The sequence below is a fragment of the Pituophis catenifer genome, unplaced genomic scaffold (genome assembly GCF_029215685.1).
Source record: "Pituophis catenifer annectens isolate HBS135680 unplaced genomic scaffold, rPitCat1.0.hap2 SCAF_2, whole genome shotgun sequence".
In the NCBI taxonomy this organism is placed as follows: domain Eukaryota; kingdom Metazoa; phylum Chordata; class Lepidosauria; order Squamata; family Colubridae; genus Pituophis; species Pituophis catenifer.
Window position 1 is genome coordinate 175,181,425 of NW_027256882.1, and position 13,924 is coordinate 175,195,348.

Below are 13,924 nucleotides of genomic sequence, written 5' to 3' on the forward strand. Positions count from 1 at the left end.
GGGTGCCATAAATGAAATGGGAGTTACAATCTAGATGTTGACAAAGAAGTACTTGGTCTGGGCAGAGTTCTGTGGGAAAAAAAATCCAAGCCTGAGGAGATCTACACATATCGGTGGTCATGGCTGAGCAGAGACAGGACACTGAGGAGATGGAGAGGGGAGTAATCCATTGGGATGTGCCATACTGGGGTGTGGTCTCTGGCTGCTGAGACCACTGCAGGAAAGAACAAGCCAACAGAGAGGCAGCAGAGGAGGGAGGAAGAAAAGAAGGCCTGCCGAGGAGATCAGGAGTGGGGGCCGATGAGCCAGTGGGCCATGTCTCCTGAGACATAACTGGCAGCAGCTGAGGGAGAGGAGGTGCTGCGGCCACCCTGGAATGCTTTGGCAGAACCTCCAGACTGCCTCAGTCAGCTTCAGGTTCAAAACCAAAGAGATGTTCTCCATGTCATTCACCTCTTAGTCTGAACCTTCTGCCAACTGTATCCATGACCCTCCGCTTCAGCCTCTGCCAGCCCAATGTCTGGACTTCACACCCCCTTTCCAGCTTACACCATTCATCTCCCGCTCGGCTGTTCTTATCTTCACTCCCAATCTCTCCCTTTGCCCAGATAGACAGGGGAGGGGAGTGCCGACTCCTTCTTTGCCCAGTTAATATTTAATGTGACAAGTCTGTTGGGCACAACACTGTGCAGAGTGGTAACTAATGGCAGCTGGGAGGGGGATGCTAGTAACCACCATGACTCCTCTCTCGCTTGCAGCAAGCAGAGAAGAAAAGGCCTGAAAGCAAGTGTGCCACTGCAGATGTTCCTCTGGAACCTTCTGAGACTGGAGCCACTGTGGCTTCTGCAAAGGTCTCAGGGGAGGGGGAATAGGAGAAACTATCTGTACTTACTCAGCTGTTCCATGCCCCCTTCCACCTACAAGTTCATTGGGGAGAAACCTCATCAATTTGCCTTCTGGAAAAAGAGCGCCTGGTGAGTAGCCTCTCATGTTGTGGCAGCCATTTTGTCAGGGCACCCACAACAAATTTCAGAATTCCAAGTGTATCAGAAGGAGATCTCCCTCAGGAAGAGAAGTTTCTGGGAATATTAATTATTTTGCAAAGTTCTGATTTAGGTTATTAATATTATTTATCACTTCATACATCTCCCCTTAGTCATCGCATTGTTCCATTTAGCTCAGAGTTTTCACAGTTGGGCAATTTAAATAATGCATGGACTTCAATGCCCAGAATTCCCTACCCAGTGTAATTATGGCTGAGAATTTGGAGTGTTTTCAGCTTTCAATTTCAGGTTTACAAACGCTGATCTAATTCAACTGTTTTCTCCTTCAGATATGATGGTACTACAACTTCCGGAATGAGTAGCCACACCAGCTGGGAATTGTAACCCCAGTGCATCAAGAAGGCACCACATCAGACACACCTAGTTTACACTCACTGGCAGAAGCTCAGGCTTACTTGGAGACTTAGGGTTAAGGTTGGAATTTTCTGTAAGCATTGTTGTAACACAGTAGCTCAGTGGTTAAGCCACTGGGTTTATCGGCTGGAAAGCTGGCAGACCAGGTTTGAGACCTGAGCGCCCCGCGATGGGGTGAGCTCCCGTTATTGCCCCAGTTCCTACCAACCTAGTAATTTGAAAGCATTCAAACGCACATAGATAAATAGGTACCACTTCGGTGGAGAGGAAATAGCACTCTGTGACATCATGCTGGCCACATGACCATAGAAATGTCTTCGTACAGCACTGGCTCAATGGCCTTGAAACAGAGATGAGTACCACCCCCTAGAGTTGGCAAGGACTAGCAAAGTAAAATCCGCAGGGACTCCTTTACCTTCTGTATGCAAAGTGTGTGCTCTGTCATTGAGTCACCTATGAAGCTTTCTTGGAGGATTATAAGGGACAGGGGGGGAAATCCATATGCTGACATATGTGTTGTAGCAGGAAAATAAAATTTGATCAAATTGTTCCCTTAAATAATATAATATTACTCAGCCCACCCCACTATTACTAGTATTTTCAGCCCCTTGTAAACAAAGCTATTAAATAAATGGTTTTGCAGGTAATAGGGCTTCGCTGCTGCTAAGTTTCTTACTCATTTTTCTCTCAGAGCACAGACAATGATGATGTATACAGAGCCGTGTCACCAGCTGGGAATAAACACAAGTTTCTTTACATCTCTGAGAGGTAAATAGAAATACTGGGGAAATGAAAACCCTTGAACATTTGTATATGTTCAGCCCTTAGTCATCATCTTCATCCTCCCACTGATTCTTTCCAGGTTCTACCCCAAACCCCTTCCCAGGCACCAAGAACATCTGACCTTCTTCAGGTTGCCAGCACGGGTTCCAATGAAGACGACCGAATGGCCACGATAGGTATAAGCAGCAACACTGGCCATGCCCTCGGTCTGTTCTTGGAGCAACGGGCGTCCCTCGATGACCTGCAGCCCTCCTAGGGGTTGGTTCAGTACCAATCCACAGAAATTGCCATTGATCTGCATGGGCTAGAAAGACGCAAAAAAGGGGACACGAGGGTCAGCATCACATGGGAATGAGTAACTTAAGTACACAGTGTTATCCAACAAGCCCCCTGTCTGTGCATATTACTCAGATATTTGTGCCCCTGTTATCAAAGTATGTCATTAACCACAAGGGCCAAACAAAAGTTCCCAGATTTGAGCTGCAGTCTTGGGATAAGATAAGAGCAAAGAGCAAAGAAAAAGAAAAGCAATTTTCAAAGGCCGGAATGGCTGGGATTCTTATTTTAGAAGGGAATGGAAACGGACAATTATTAGGTAGGAAATGAGGAAGCAGAGATTGCTTGATAGTGTAATACCGTGTTGATGCAGGGCAATTCTTTGTTGAGAAGCCACGGTAGAGAGAGTCGCCCTTCACCACGGTAGCATGACTGGATACGCTCACGGATGCGTTGATTGACTTCATCCAGCGTGAAAAGGCAGAGCAGGCTCTCCCGGGGTGGTGCTGCCCTGTTCTTCTGGCCTTGCGAGAAAGCGGCATAAAGCACATCTTGCCCTTCTGCAATGCCCAGCGACTCGGCCAATTGTCGGCCAGCTTTGGCCAGCTGAGCCGCTTGGACCAGACGGTATTCCACCCCGTCCTTGGAGCAGCCCAGAGGAAATTCCACATAAGAGTAGAACTCTGTGTCATTGGCACACAGGCGCACAATCTTGGATGAAAAGAAGCGCTCCCCACCTGTTGCGCCAGGGCCAACGGGACCTCCGGCAGGCTCGAGGGGTGTCTGAGCAGTGTCAAGCTGCAAAGTGAGGAAGTACACAAAACCGCCAGACACAAATGCAGACACGTAGTAGATATCAAAGGCAGGGTAGAGCGAGAGAGTGTCAGAAGGGACCTTGATTTGAGAAGAGACAAACTCATCCTGATACACCAGGCTGAACATCTCTGGGCTGGTGGCATCAGGAGTAAGCCGGCGGCTGGAGAGTGTAGGGAAGTACTCCGAACGTCCTCCGATTGAAGTGCCCACAAAGAACTGGCTGGGCTCTCTCAGCTGTTCCACAATCACACCGACCATGGCGTCTGGTTCACGGCCCCCCGAAAGGTAGTGCTCTTTGCGCTGGTGAGGCTCCCCTAGTTTGGCCAAGTCCTCCAACCGCAAGAGCTGGCACACTCCCTGCCAAACACTGCCACAGGCCACAAGACGGTTGCCAGCATAGTCAATCAGAAGCAGCTTGTTGACATTGTCAGCAGGGGACAGCCGATGGGCACAGAGCCGGACACCTGGGGGAGGGTAGCATCTGGGGTCATCCGGCACTGGCCCCGTGGTGTGAGCCCGTATCTGGGTCAGGTTGGCTGAGAGTTTGTAGATGCGGTTGACGGCACCCAAGTAGACATCCCCAGTCTCATGGTGCACAGCCAGATGGGTAAGGGCCATGTCTGTGACCGTGAAGACAACACGGGTGCCCCAAACAGGGGGTGGCCAGGAGAGCAGGACACCAGCTACAATGGTGACAGGAAGGAGCAGCCACCACATGATCACTGGGGAGTTGCCTGGGGTCAGGCAGGGCCAGGCGCAGGCAGATCATTCAGCCTGCAAGGGAGACAGAAATTAAGGTCCAGCTTCAATATGTGTTGCGAATGAAAAAGAAAAAAAATCCAGAAAAATAAAAAGCACAGCATAGCACTCAAGGCTGCATGGCATATACAGCCTTATCCCATCTCAGTAAAATGTGACCATTTTACAAGGTCTGTTGGGCTCATCCCACCAATCTGGGACTCCTCTAGCTACATGTCCCCAAGAGGTTCTGAATGCATCATGACAGCCCCATAAAACTTAAGATAGGGAGCCCCATTTCTCCAAAGGAACAGGCACTGCCTCAAAAAAACTCCCCTCCTTTTCTTGTTCCATACAGCATCTGTTTCCAGCTGCAATTTAGCACCTACCAGTATCAGCATGCGGGAGTGAGAAGGAAAGCCAGTGCTGCATTTCTCCTGCACATACATGCAACAGCTCAGAAAAGCCAAACCCAACAATGGCACCTGTCATGAGGAAGGAGCAAAGACTGCACACCTGAGCAGCAGTTTCCTTCTCAGTATTACAGATATGCACATGTATAGTCCCAATTACAAGCCCTCCAATGTAATGGCTTCTCAGTATACACACCGGGGGGGGGGGGGGCTTCGTTTAAATATATGAAGTAGGAAGAAACCTTCTTGTGCTGCACATTGTGCATTCACTTTTATACCCACAGCCCACAATTATCATATGTGCACCATTATTACAGCAGCATAATTGCAGATCCCTCACATGCTAGCAGTTCATATTGCAACAGGTTTGTACCCACTTTAAATGCTGTGCATGTGCACTAGCAGATGTGCATGATCACAATGGAGATGGGGATGGTGTTGCCTTCAATACTTTACAATGAGACCTCAAAGAACTATTCAGCTAAACAGCTCCATTGCTTAATGGGTTCCATCAGCAAGGGAAAATTTTGCATGTGTGAATGAACCATTAGAAAAATGCCACATTTTCCTATCCACTCCAACAATACTTTCCACTAAATTAGTTTTATTCATACAGCTAGATAGTTAAATAATGTGAAATCAAGCAAGGTGCATGCTAATAGCCTTCACGATCTCTTTATGCCACTCAGATATTTCCCCCCCCCCCATTTCTCTTCTCACCTTTCTCAGTATTACACCATCTCCACAAACACTTGGAAAGAAATCTTTCCTCACCTAATGTGGACAAATTCACACTTTTAAAATTTCAACTGCATTAATTCACAATACACATTGTCCTCAGATCTACAAAGACGACTGAATCTGACTGTGAACATTGAAAGTAACAGGAGAGGGTTCAGGAGGAAGAGAACCGCAGGAGTGCATTGCTACAAATTGGTAATTAAAGTATAATATGCACTTACAGCTTATAGGAACCAACAAACAGACAGTTGTAGCTCCAAATCCATCCACCCGAAGCCCTATCAAAAGTTAAGTTCATGCAGTAAATATCACGCATTCCTTCACATTAAAAAAAAAAGTTTTCACAAAAGTCAAGAAAGATAGCAATACCCTGCTTTCATATTCTTTTTCTCTAAATTCAATACCTTAAGCCAAGTATGCTCCTGGACCACTGAACAAACTTTTGGAAAATGGGGAGAATATGAACAACCCATTCTTTATGTTTTCATTTAAAGTGTGTTTCCCATTTAAAATTTAGTTTCAAAAAGCTGTTTCGAAAAGCTTTTTAAAACTAAATTTTGCACACATCCATAATTAAATATTTATTCATTTTTTTACTTCAATGTATGTATTCTATTAACAACTGTTAGAATAAATTTCCTGGTCAAGAAAGTTCTTTAGTAGATATCTCTGAGTACCAACAGTCTAGAGGTGAATGGGTGTTTAAATCTATTTAGATGTTTATCATTTTATTAGCATTTTTATGTTGGGGTTCTTTATGCCAAATTGCTATAAGCACAGCAAATGTGAACTGAAGTTAATAGCTGCACTTGAGATATGTTTGTTACAGCCTATTTTCTGAATTTTAGTACCCACTTCATTTCAATGACCCAATTTTCAGCCAATGATCCAACAATCCAGCATATGTGGAAAGACAAGAATGAAGGCAATGAGTGGACTTTTGCCTGTGGACGATAGGGTGGGGAGGTGGGGGCTCTATTTCCTTGGACTATCAATGGTCTATGGACCACACAAAGAATTCATGCTCTAAAACCAAGAGGTATTTGTACAGTCCATCACATAGTTTGTAAAGGAGCTTCAAAAGTTTCAGAAGTAGGTCAGCCACGCAAACATGCTTTTATGTACTCCCAAGATTGTGTGCCACCCGCCCCCCACCTCCCACAACTCATTCAGTAAAGAGAGGAAGAAGTCAGATTAAGATAGGTCTCTCTGCTTTGCCTATTCTAATTGGTAGAATACAATCTCTAGTCACCTTAAATCTGGTTTTCTTATCCCAAATCATCAAATTTTATAAATCAAGAATATGGGATCTTCCACAGAAGCATACCAGTCACTATGGTTGACCTATAGACCAAATTTGGAGATAAGAAAGAGTTTGTAGTTTGAAGGTACTTGGAAGGATCCATTGTGAGGTTTCTTCACAATATTCAAACATGCACATAAAACAAAATTCATTGCCACTAAGACTGCAATAATGTACACAGACACAGAATATACTCCCTTGCCACGAATATATTCATACCTACAGTACCCTCTGTTGCATTTCAATCATATTAAATCCTCCACACCCACCCACCAAGGTTTCTCACAATAGATGCTAATAAATAACAATATAGGATTACACTAGAACCTTAGTCTAATGTTCAATACTTTGCCTTCAGATTAATCCAATCCACATATACAAATTTCCCTTTTTATTCAGTGAAACGGCTCTGCTACCTGTGGCCACTTAGAAAGAATTCCTAGAAGTAGAAATCACTACTCAGAATATAAACTCTCCAATACACTATTTAAATCAATCTTCTCTATTATCCACCTTGCAGTATAATTCTCCCATCCAAAATATATCATATTTTCCTCTCCTTCCCAGAGAAGCCTGGAAAAAGCATAACTAAACCTTGGATAGAAGAGCAACTGTAGCCATCTCCCCCCCCACCGCCCCCAAGAATGGATACCTTAAAATCCCAAATTCATTCACAAGTGAGAAACCTTGGAAAATCAAGATCTACCCATTTTTCTCTTGACAGGGAAGGAGACCAACCTGTTACACATGCATTTCATAGCAGTCCATTGGAACCCTCCAGACTGGAGAACCTGTCACAACAGAATTTGCAAGCAGGGCTCCTCCAGGATGAAGCTGATCTCTTGATTTTTCCAGTCTGTAAAATGGGGATAATTTCATTTGACCTATGGCATTTATATATATATATAAAAGAGAGAGCGCGCTTCTAGCAACTTATTCAGTTGTAGATAATGAGAACATCTCAAATGCTTTTCTTCCAAGAATGCATCATCAATCAAGTTGACCCAATTCTCACATAGGAGATCCCTTCTCTTGAAATGGAATATATATATATTCCGTTATATGCCTTCTCTGAATGGCACAGCACTAGTGATGTTGGCTGCCAGCATAAGTTACAGCTCTATTAAGATAAGGCATGTGAACATTTTCCTAAATCTGATTATGGGTTTGGAGTTCCGACAAAAGAATGGGGTAAGAGAGATTCTCTTCTTTTCCTACAAAAGCCAAGCACCAAAATACCAAGGAACATACTGACTGGCAAATCCCAGGAAACCACAAGATTAAGGGGTGGTAGGGTGATGCATATTATCGAGCAAGCAAACCCCCCCTCCCCACAACGAATCAACCCCAGCTGGAGTCTGATGGGCGTTAGCCAGCCTTCTCCACCCCTCCTTGGGCTCAAGCAGAATAAGAAACCAAGCCTTTGTGGGGAGGGAAAAGCGGAGCTCTCCCCACCACCACCACCACTACCTCGCCCTGATCCAGAGATAGCAGCTCAAAACGCTAGCCTCCTCCTTATTTTACATTCTCACACATATTATCTTACCTGTTCGTCTCGTCGTCCTGCCGCCCCCTCCCCACGCCCCCGGCCCTGTTTCCTTCCTGTGACGGCCGCACGCTTGCAATAAGAACCTCTTTCCCAACCAGACCAGGAGGGAAAATAGAGATCTTCTTGAATGGTAGCAATAACGAAAGAGGGGAATGGGGAGGGGGACAGAAAACCGTGCAAACCCCCCCTCCCAAAAAAAAAAACACAAGACAAGAGGGCGAGAGATGGGGCGTCTGCTCTCACCACAGAGACGGTCACTGGTTCTCCCCCGCCCTGTTGTCCAGAGACCCAACGCAGGCGGGGACGGAAAGAATCGCCCGCCTCGATCCGAGACCCCCGCACCGCGGACCCTCGCGACCAGCTCCTCCGCTTACGGCGCCTCTTAAACGGCGTCTGCTCGGGAAAGGAGAAGGGGAGGATGAGAGGTGCCGATCTGCCTGCTCTATTCGTCCCCTCACTCCGACTCTCCCCGCCCCGATTGCTTTGCGATTCGCGCGAATCCGAATTCTAACCTGCCGCTGTTTGCAGCCGGTTCCACGCCCGCCCGCGAAGACGCCCGCCCTCCCGCCTCCAGCCGCCGCGGTCGCTCGGCGTCTGCGCCCGTCCCAACCGGTCTGAACCCTTTAAATGTGGCCAGAACCACTGGAGGTGGGCAGGGGGAGGCGAAAGATCAGAGATGGCTGTGGAAGCCCCTCTCCACTCACCCCAGTGGATCTCTCTTTCCTGACTCTCCGGGACTGAGCCTCCGCCCCTGTCCTCGGTTAAAAGCAGGGGATTTTTCTCTCTCTCTCTCTTCACCGCCAAATAGTCGCCATGCACGGGCGCCCCCGGACCCTGAAGTGGTATTGCCCGGGCATTCATTCATCCAGACCAGACCCTTGAGCTGAGGCCAGTTGGAAAGTCGGGGTGTTGGGAACGGGGTGGCTTCAATGTAGGCTGAGCTTGAGCTCTGTGTTTGAAAGAGCCGAGACGGAAGGCAGCCGCGGGACAGGGGAGATGCCTGTAAAATGTGCGAGGCAACTGGGCTGAACTCTATCCAGCATTGAGGGTGTGCGGGGCTCCCTCGAGCTCTCTCCCATTTGTTTTGTAAAAGCTGGATCCGGGCTTCAAGAGGAAACCTTCAGCTGTAGCTGTACAGAAGGAGACGAAGCGCGATTGCACAAGCGGAGCGTTAATCTACCGGCATATTGTCTCTATTACGAGGTCTCTTGCTCTGGTTTGAACTAGCTCATTTATTTGAAGGAAGGCGCCTGAGGAAAAAAAGTGCTGGAAGCTCCAAACCTCGAGAAAGAAAAACGGAAGATGGCTGGATGCGAGCAATGAGTTTGCCCCTTAGTTTATCCTTTCCCTATTTACACCCTTTCCATCCCATCCCATCTCAGCCGTCTGAGCACCGACGTTGGGCAGAAGGCGCCCCCTGGCGGTGAAAGCGGAGAATCGCCGCTTCCTAAAGACACTAGTTGCACGGTTGTGTGTGTAAAACCAGAGTGTATATGCGGTTGCGTCTCCTAGTATCCCCCCTCCCTCGGTCTTTTCGTCACTGAATCCCACTCGAGCACCTCGTGGCCTTTCTCCTCCTCCCCCCCCAACGGAGCCCTAGTTCCTTCTCCTCCACCCCTTTGCTAGGCTGCCGCCGCCGCTGTTGGTGTACCATCCAGGGCACGTTGTCATGGCAGCAGGAGCCAAGAGATGAGGGATGATGGACACCTCATGGGTGGCGGGGAGGAGGCAGAGCACGCCGGGCGATGGAGAGCAGGGATGGATCACGGAGGAAGAAAGGAGATCGGGCGGTGGGCGACGTGGAGACATTTCGCCGCAGAGGAGCGAGCAAGATGCTCTATTTCCATTTGACACACGCATCCACGTTCACTCCCATCCCAGCTCTGTCCGGTCTAGCACCCCCCCTCCCGCCCTTCTTTTTTCTCCCCTAGCATTCATTCGCTCACGATGAGTCATAAACCGCGGGGCTCACGGGAGGGGCTCTCTTCGGAAGAAACGGGGGAGGACCCGGTTCAGCCCAACCCAACCCGGGATGGGATCCAGAGAAGAGAAAGGAAGGGAAGCGGGAATGGGGGGGGGGAAGGGATGTTGGCTTGGATGCTGCCTGGCATCGCAACCCTCAGAAACCGCTGAAACTCAACACTCCCTAGGCCTCTAATGGGAACCAGATGCCACTGAGCAAGCGCTACCGAGCTTGGCAAGGGCCACGTGCGCCGGAGTGTGTTAAGCGGCGGGAGCCAGCTTGAGGGGATGCGGGTGTGACTCCACGTTTAAAAACAAACGGGGAGAGAAGGTGGGAGACAGACCCACCAAGCTAAGGCAAATTTTTCTCGGGTTATAGTGCCCTGTACTGGGAAGGAAAGGGAGGTCAGGTCAGGTGGCTGTGAGTAGAGAGGTCAGGATTTAATTCGGACTGGAGCAGCTCTAGTAACGTTTTCCACCGAAGGGTCAGCGAAGGAAAACTAAATGCATTATTCACGGAGAGGTTCCCTTGAACATATGGACAGCACATTCCTTTGGACTGTTCTGTAGCACTTGATAGTAGCAGTTGCTACCCACACAAATTTGCAACAAGGTCGAAGTTTTAGATATTAAATGGTCTGTCTGTATCTAATTTTAAAACGATTATTTTTACAGATCTGAACACCATTCAACAATGCATGAAGCAGATTAGTTCAACCAGAAGGAGTTGATAAAGGAAAATCAAGACTATGTAGCAGCAAAGATAGGCCGAAAAGTGTCTATATAACAAAATTGGGATGGTTCAAAATTAGCGTGTGCAAAAGAGAGATCCTCAAAGCACATATAAACACACGACAGCAGGATAGTATTTTCCCCTATACATAAAAGAGGTTCCCTCCCCTTTTGCTACGAGTTTGTTTTATTCTTCATGCACCACAAACATTGGAAGCATCCTTCTCAATGGTGATTTGATCTAAAGATTGTTTGTTCTGTTCCAGGTTTGGAAGCAATTTTGTCCGTGATCAAAAGGTCTCAAATCCTTTCAAGCCAAGCTCAAATGCATGGAAGGCTGCATGGCACTGCAAAAGCAATATTTAGTGTAATCAGTAGCTGGAAAAGAGGGTTTTTCCTCGGAGGCCAAATTCTCCCCAAGTGGCCATGAGAGTAGCCACAGGTTGTAAACAGAATTGAATGCAAAAGTTGGGTGGCACGTAAGTTTAATAAATAAAAATACATTTAAAAAGAAATAGTGGGTTTCCACTTTTCATCAATCTGCAGCAAAGATCCATCTAATATCTCTGTTTAACAATCCTTTCTGCAGATTCCACTGTGTCTAGCAGTAACAGGATAACTTTTCAGGGTTGAACTGTGGAGTCCTTGGTACTCTCTGAGCTTAGTTGTCTGTTTACAAATGTTTCACTACCCGATTAGGTAACATCATCAGGGCTACTGAGTATGGAGTTAGCAAGAAGAAACCCACCCCCACCCTTACTGGCAGCTACTGTAAACAGGGAGTAAACCCCACACTCTCTAGCACTGGTGATGTTGCCTAATTGGTTAGTGAAATTTTTGCAAGCCACAACTGAGCTCAGAGAGCACAAGGACTTCACAATCCAGGGAAATGGATGATATGCCCCAAAAGCTTACCCCAGAATAGGATCCTACAAGATTCTTACAATCTCACGTGAGGATTCACAGGATAGAATACAGAAGATTCGTACCTAGATTTTTCCCAATACTACATATAATGACAAATATTTTTGTATGAGAAATTCAGTCATCCTGCAGTCTTACATTTTGTTTTTGCTTCTCTGGAATTTAAATCCTGGAGATAACAGTCTGCCCTTTGGAGCAGAATAATCCCACCAATTTGGGATTTCCTGGTAGCCTCCGATGCAAATTCTTACCGGGTTTAATAGTAATAGCAATAGCACTTACTGCTTTACAGTGCTTTACAACCCTCTCTAAGCAGTTTACAGAGTCAGCATATTGCCCCCAACAATTCACTTTACCCACCTCGGAAGGATGGAAGGCTGAATCAAAAAAGTTAACAAAGTTCCATTTCAGCCAGCTTTACTCTTCTTGCTTTCATTTAAAACGCTTATTAGGTGTTCAGGATTGATAGGATTTGTGATATTTTATTTCAGGTAGTGTTACTTGTTCTAGGTTTGCCATACGTTTCTTATTTTTGAGAGAGTGTTCTTTATTTAGTAATTGTACATTTTCATACAAAATAAGAAACAGGTGGCTAGAATAATTTGTTTTTCCCAACAGCCAGCTCCATAACTTCATCTCCATTCCAATAATAGAGGTCTACAGCTTCTATATTAAGGAGAGAACATTTTCACCGCCCAATCTTCCCTCTGCCACCCAAATGATGTTAGATCAAATCTCCATTTGTGGCCCTTTAAATCCCAAAGGGAGGAGAAAATGGAGATCCTAGATATGCTGCAATTGAGTATGTTCCGGAGGTATAATTTCCATTCATCCATTGTAAGAAAAACAATGGAGTGTGTCGGGATGTACACACACAAAGCTAGAAGGCAGAAATGTCAATGGGAGGGCTAAAAATTAATGGGTTTACACGTCTATGACGTGTAAATGTCACATCTATGACATTTCTGATAGAAACTGGAATCCAACCCTATGTGGATGGCATAGATTTCCCAACCATGCTTTAGATTTCCAGAATCTTCCAGTTTGCATAACGCGCTATGAAACTGCTGGCTAATACAGTATTAATTTCCAGCATTCATCTGTTGCAGCAAAACCAATAAACAATCTTGAGGCAAAGGCCAGCACATTTATTATGGTGCATGATTTCATGAACTGTAGCCCACTTCATCAGACACATGGGGCATTGTTAATCTGTCAGCAAAATATTCCATGCATTCAATGAAGCAGGCTACAAAACTGGCCAGGGAGGCCCATGAGGCCATGCATTGTTGCTGGTCTTTAAGAGGCTGCAATTGGGGCGTGTTAGTTAGAGAACCTATAAAGAACTGGAGGCCAGAGTGATGGGTGATTGGAATATTCCTGGGTGTAGGTGCAGAACGGAGGACATGCCACCAGTGTGGGTATACAGGATACAAACAGGTGTACTGCTTTGCTTGAATGTGTGCAAAATCTCCTAAGACATCATTCAAAGCTAGGTTGAAGCAAATCTGCAGCCTCTGAGTAAGGAAGATAGAAATAGGCAGCTCAAACATGGCTGTACATTTGGGGATTCCTCAAAAATAAATGAAAATATAAGGAAGTTTTTTCAAAGCTTATTTTAAAAAGTTGCCTGAACCATGGTAGATGGAGGTGTCATATTCAGATGACATAATCTGACTTCCCTTTTAAGCAGCTTGTGGCAACACCCTGGATGAATTGCTTTAATACCTGCCTGTGGAGGGGCCCACTTCCCTCCTGTTTAAGTGGTGGGGAGGGAAGGGAGGGAACAGATTAAGCTAGATGGGTTCCTGTACAATCACAGTGCCATCTGGTGCCCACACAGCAGAAGGGCTGCTGCAAGACACTTTCCCTAAATCATGATCCTCTCAACAGTTTCACTCTTCTCTGTCCAGAAAAGCTCTGGAATAAAAATCTGATATCCGAGTCATGACTCTTCCCCGCAGCAATTTAAAAGCAAAAAAGCAATGCTGATGACTCCTAGCTCTCCACTGGAGCCTTTTTTTCTGACCAAATGAATTCTGGGATCGGAGTCTTGCTGCAGAGCCAACCAACTCAAGTTTAACCACAACAGCGAGGTTTACAAAACACATCGAACTCAAACTAGTTGAGCAGATTTTTAAACTAGCATGTTGTGCAATTCCAGGTCTAATGTGCCCAGAATGCTGACCGAATAAATCATGATTCAGTTAACAAGAGCCTTGGTAGTACAGTGGTCTAAGGCACCCTGTTATTAAGCTGGTTATTAAGA

The 13,924-nt window shown here is 46.2% G+C and overlaps 1 protein-coding gene across 2 annotated transcripts in view; it reads right to left on the bottom strand.

The window, feature by feature from the left end:
• The window catches only part of PLXNA3 (plexin A3), a 66,640-nt gene extending 62,630 nt beyond the window's left edge, over positions 1-4,010 (bottom strand). The window contains exons 1-2 of one of the 2 annotated variants that reach the window (XM_070938129.1): positions 2,838-4,010; positions 2,323-2,505 (exon numbers count right to left, since the gene is read on the bottom strand). In XM_070938129.1, the coding sequence (XP_070794230.1) occupies positions 2,323-2,505; positions 2,838-4,010 (1,356 nt within the window). The remainder of the gene's footprint in view (positions 1-2,322; positions 2,506-2,837) is intronic. The other variant, XM_070938130.1, reaches the window with a different exon arrangement.
• Between the last annotated feature and the right edge of the window lie 9,914 nt (positions 4,011-13,924).